Source organism: Entelurus aequoreus, linkage group LG28, assembly GCF_033978785.1.
Source record: "Entelurus aequoreus isolate RoL-2023_Sb linkage group LG28, RoL_Eaeq_v1.1, whole genome shotgun sequence".
Lineage (NCBI taxonomy): Eukaryota > Metazoa > Chordata > Actinopteri > Syngnathiformes > Syngnathidae > Entelurus > Entelurus aequoreus.
Genome location: NC_084758.1, coordinates 29238556 through 29242152, shown reverse-complemented (window position 1 = coordinate 29242152; position 3597 = coordinate 29238556). Strand labels below are relative to the sequence as shown.

General features: G+C 45.7%; 1 protein-coding gene across 1 annotated transcript in view; it reads left to right on the top strand.

Moving 5' to 3' along the window:
* Positions 1-2745, top strand: part of lingo2 (leucine rich repeat and Ig domain containing 2) — a 325431-nt gene extending 322686 nt beyond the window's left edge. The window contains exon 3 of the mRNA XM_062039779.1: positions 1-2745. This exon is cut by the window's left edge and continues 539 nt beyond it. Coding sequence (XP_061895763.1) covers positions 1-1315 — 1315 coding nt within the window. The 3' untranslated portion in view covers positions 1316-2745.
* The last annotated feature ends 852 nt before the right edge of the window (positions 2746-3597 follow it).

Sequence of the window (3597 nt, the reverse complement as noted above, 5' to 3'; positions counted from 1 at the left end):
CTCCCACCGCGCGTTTAGTGGACTTTTAAGCCTGGAGACGCTCGCCCTGGAGAGGTGCAACCTCACCGTCGTTCCCACCGAGGCCCTCTCGCACCTTCACAACCTGGTCAGCCTACACCTGCGATACCTCAGCATCAGCACTTTGCATCCGTACTCCTTCAAAAAGTTATTCCGGCTGCGTAATTTGGAGATAGACAACTGGCCCTCGCTGGACCACGTGCCGGCCAACACGCTGCACGGCCTCAACCTGACCACACTCTTCATCACCAACACTAACCTGTCATCCTTCCCGTATCAAGCCTTGAAGCATCTGCCCTACCTGACCCACCTGAACCTGTCCTACAACCGCATCCGCCACATTGAAGGCGGGATGTTGATGGATTTGATCCGGCTCCGAGAGTTCCACCTGGTCGGCGCTCAGCTCGCCGTTATTGAACCGTACGCCTTCCAGGGTCTGCGGGGGCTCAAAGTGCTCAATGTGTCCCACAATCAACTGGACACACTGGAGAAAGGAGTTTTCCAGTCTCCGGAAGCCTTGGAGGTCCTCCTCATCAACAACAACCCCCTGGTGTGCGACTGCCGACTAATGTGGATCTTACAGAAAAGGCACTCTATCTTGTTTGGGGATTCCCAGCCAGAGTGCAACACACCCGAGGGTATCCGAGGCAGGCCTTTCAGGGAGTTTAAGGAAAGCCTCCTGTCTTACTACGTGACCTGCACCAAGCCTAAAATACGAGAGAATAAAACCCAAACCCTCACTGTGGATGAGGGCCGGCAAGCTCTGCTGCACTGCAGCGCTGAGGGGACCCCAAGACCCACGGTTTCCTGGGTGTCCCCGCGTCGCCGTGTCCTCACCGGGAGAAACCACGGCAGGGTGACGGTCCACAACAACGGCACGCTGGAGATCAAGTCGGCCGAGGTGCAAGACGGCGGCGTATACCTCTGTCTCGCTTCCAACACCGCCGGGAATGACACCCTGATGACGTCATTGGCCGTCAAAAGTCTCGGATCGCTGTACGCAAACAGGACCCAGTACTACACCGATCCCAGCAACACCACTGCCAACGGGACCGCCGGCGTCAGCCTGGGCTTGGACCTAAAGACTATTTTAGTATCCACCGCCATGGGTTGTTTCACCTTCCTGGGAATGGTCTTGTTTTGCTTCCTGCTCCTGTTCGTCTGGAGCAGAGGCAAAGGCAAACATAAAAACAACATCGACGTCGAATACGTGCCTCGCTCCAAGTCCAACGGTACCAACGTGGACTCTGCGGACATCCAAGCCGGTCCTCACCGTTTCAACATGAAAATGATGTGACTTGTTTTATAAGTGTGGATTTACGGGAGCTGGATTGTGGAAAGGTACATTCTATTTTTTTTTTTTTGCGAGTGAACCACCGCTGAAGGACGAGTGGGAGCAAAAAAAAAAAAAAAAAAAAAAAAACCCTACTTTGGGGTCTGATAAAAGACAAGGAGCAGTACCTGAAATCCGTGGATAACGCTCGGATATAAGGCTTCAAAGAGCAGCGGGACATCAGAATTGCCAGCAGGCAACTTCTTGGAAAAGGAGTGAACTGCGTCCAGGGAATACATGTCATTTATCTCCTTTTTGAAATTTATACACCCAAAAAGAACGCCCTTCTATTCTGAGTTGGAACTCCGGCTGAAACATGTACAGTACCAATTTGTACCCAAGCTAATAACCTTTGTTGAGTCTTGCGCCATGCTTCTTTACACAACCAATCAACGGCCGCGACCATCGTTTCCTATGTTAAATACTTTGCCTGTGTGTACCTAATGCTTTGTTACGTACACCTACTGTATGTACAAATGTTCATAGCAATATTCATGGGATGCATTAGCCAAAATTGATATAACCCTATATTGTATGTTCGGCAAAAACATCCTTCAGACTTTTGGTGTGTCCATGGATTCAGGAAGGGCTTCTGTGGGTGATCATATGTCCCTGCTCCCCCAATTGACTCCTAGATAATAGTAAGAAGAAGAAGAAGAAATATTTATCAATGAAGGTCAAAGAGAAGATTTTATTTATTAAGAAAGTTGAGTAAAACACAGTCCTCAACTGGCGTCCGGTGTGATACCTGGATCGAACCAGAACGACCCTTTTTGTCCTATTTTTGTGTCTTTTTATTCCTTTATGTGTACCTTTTTGCCCCCGAGGCGGAATACATGCGTCAATCTTTTGCTACCGTGATATTTGCATCGTTTTCTTTCCCCTTGTAGAGAATTTGGGCTTTGTTGTGGTAGTTCTTCATTTTGTTGTTGAATCATTTAGATTGTGAAAATTTGGGAAAAAAAAGAAAAAAAAAGTTCAAATAAAAAAAAGAAAAAAAAAGATGTATGTGAAATAAATGCAGATGTATTTGTACCCGTGACTCAACGCCGTTTTATTGCCGGCATAAAACGTCGCTGTAAAGCCGGGAGAGGCCAAACCTCTGTGATGAAAATAAAATGGTATTCACCTGACGTCGCGTCGGGCTCATTTAATATGCGAGACTGGCAAGCGTTCTGGCCACATGTTGCCTTTCTCGAAGAAAAATGCCCGTTGCTTGTGTTGTTTTAGGGCAGGGGTGGGCAACCCGAAATGTTGAAAGAGCCATATTGGACCAAAAATAAAAATCTGTCTGGAGCCGCAAAAAATGTAAAGCCTTAAATAAGTGTTATAATAAAGCCAACACATGATGTACAGTAAGTGGCTATAATAGCCTACTATCAAAATGGCTATGTGTCGAGGTTGACGCAAATCATTGTTGACAGAAATGTTGAAATGTAATATCTATTATACACATTTTTACAACATTGGAAAACAGTCAAACTGAGGCTTCACAGAGGGTGAGATAACTCCTGGAAGCAGCAGGCTGTCTTTTTTTAAATTGTTTTATTACAATCTTTGCATGCTGGGTAACGTTTGCTGTGGTCTGGAACAACATGGCACACAAATAACCACCAGGAATGCAGCCAATATTACAAAACCAAAACCAGTGAAGTTGGCACATGAATAAAAACAGAATACAACAATTTGCAAATCATTTTCAAATTATATTAAATTGAATGGACTGCAAAGACAAGATATTTAATGTTCCAACTGAGAAACACATGTTTTTTTGGTGCAAATAATCATTAACTTAGAATGTAATGGCAGCAGCACATTGCAAAAAAGTTGGCACAGGGGCATTTTTACCACTGTGTTACATGGCCTTTCCTTTTAACAACACTCAGTAAACGTTTGAGAACCGAGGAGACCAATTTTTGAAGCTTTTCAGGTGGAGTTATTTCCCATTCTTGCTTGATGTACAGCTTAAGTTGTTCAACAGTCCAGGGGTCTCCGTTGTGGTATTTTAGGCTTCATAATGCGCCACACATGTTGTAACACGTGGCTTGGCATTGTCTGGCTGAAATAAGCAGGGGCGTCGATGATATGGATGGCAACATATGTTGCTCCAAAACCTGTATGTACCTTTCAGCACTAATGGCGCCTTCATAGATGTGTAAGTTACCCATGCCTTGGGCACTAATACACCCCCATACCATCACAGATGCTGGCTTTTGAACTGTGCGCCTATAACAGTCCGGATGGTT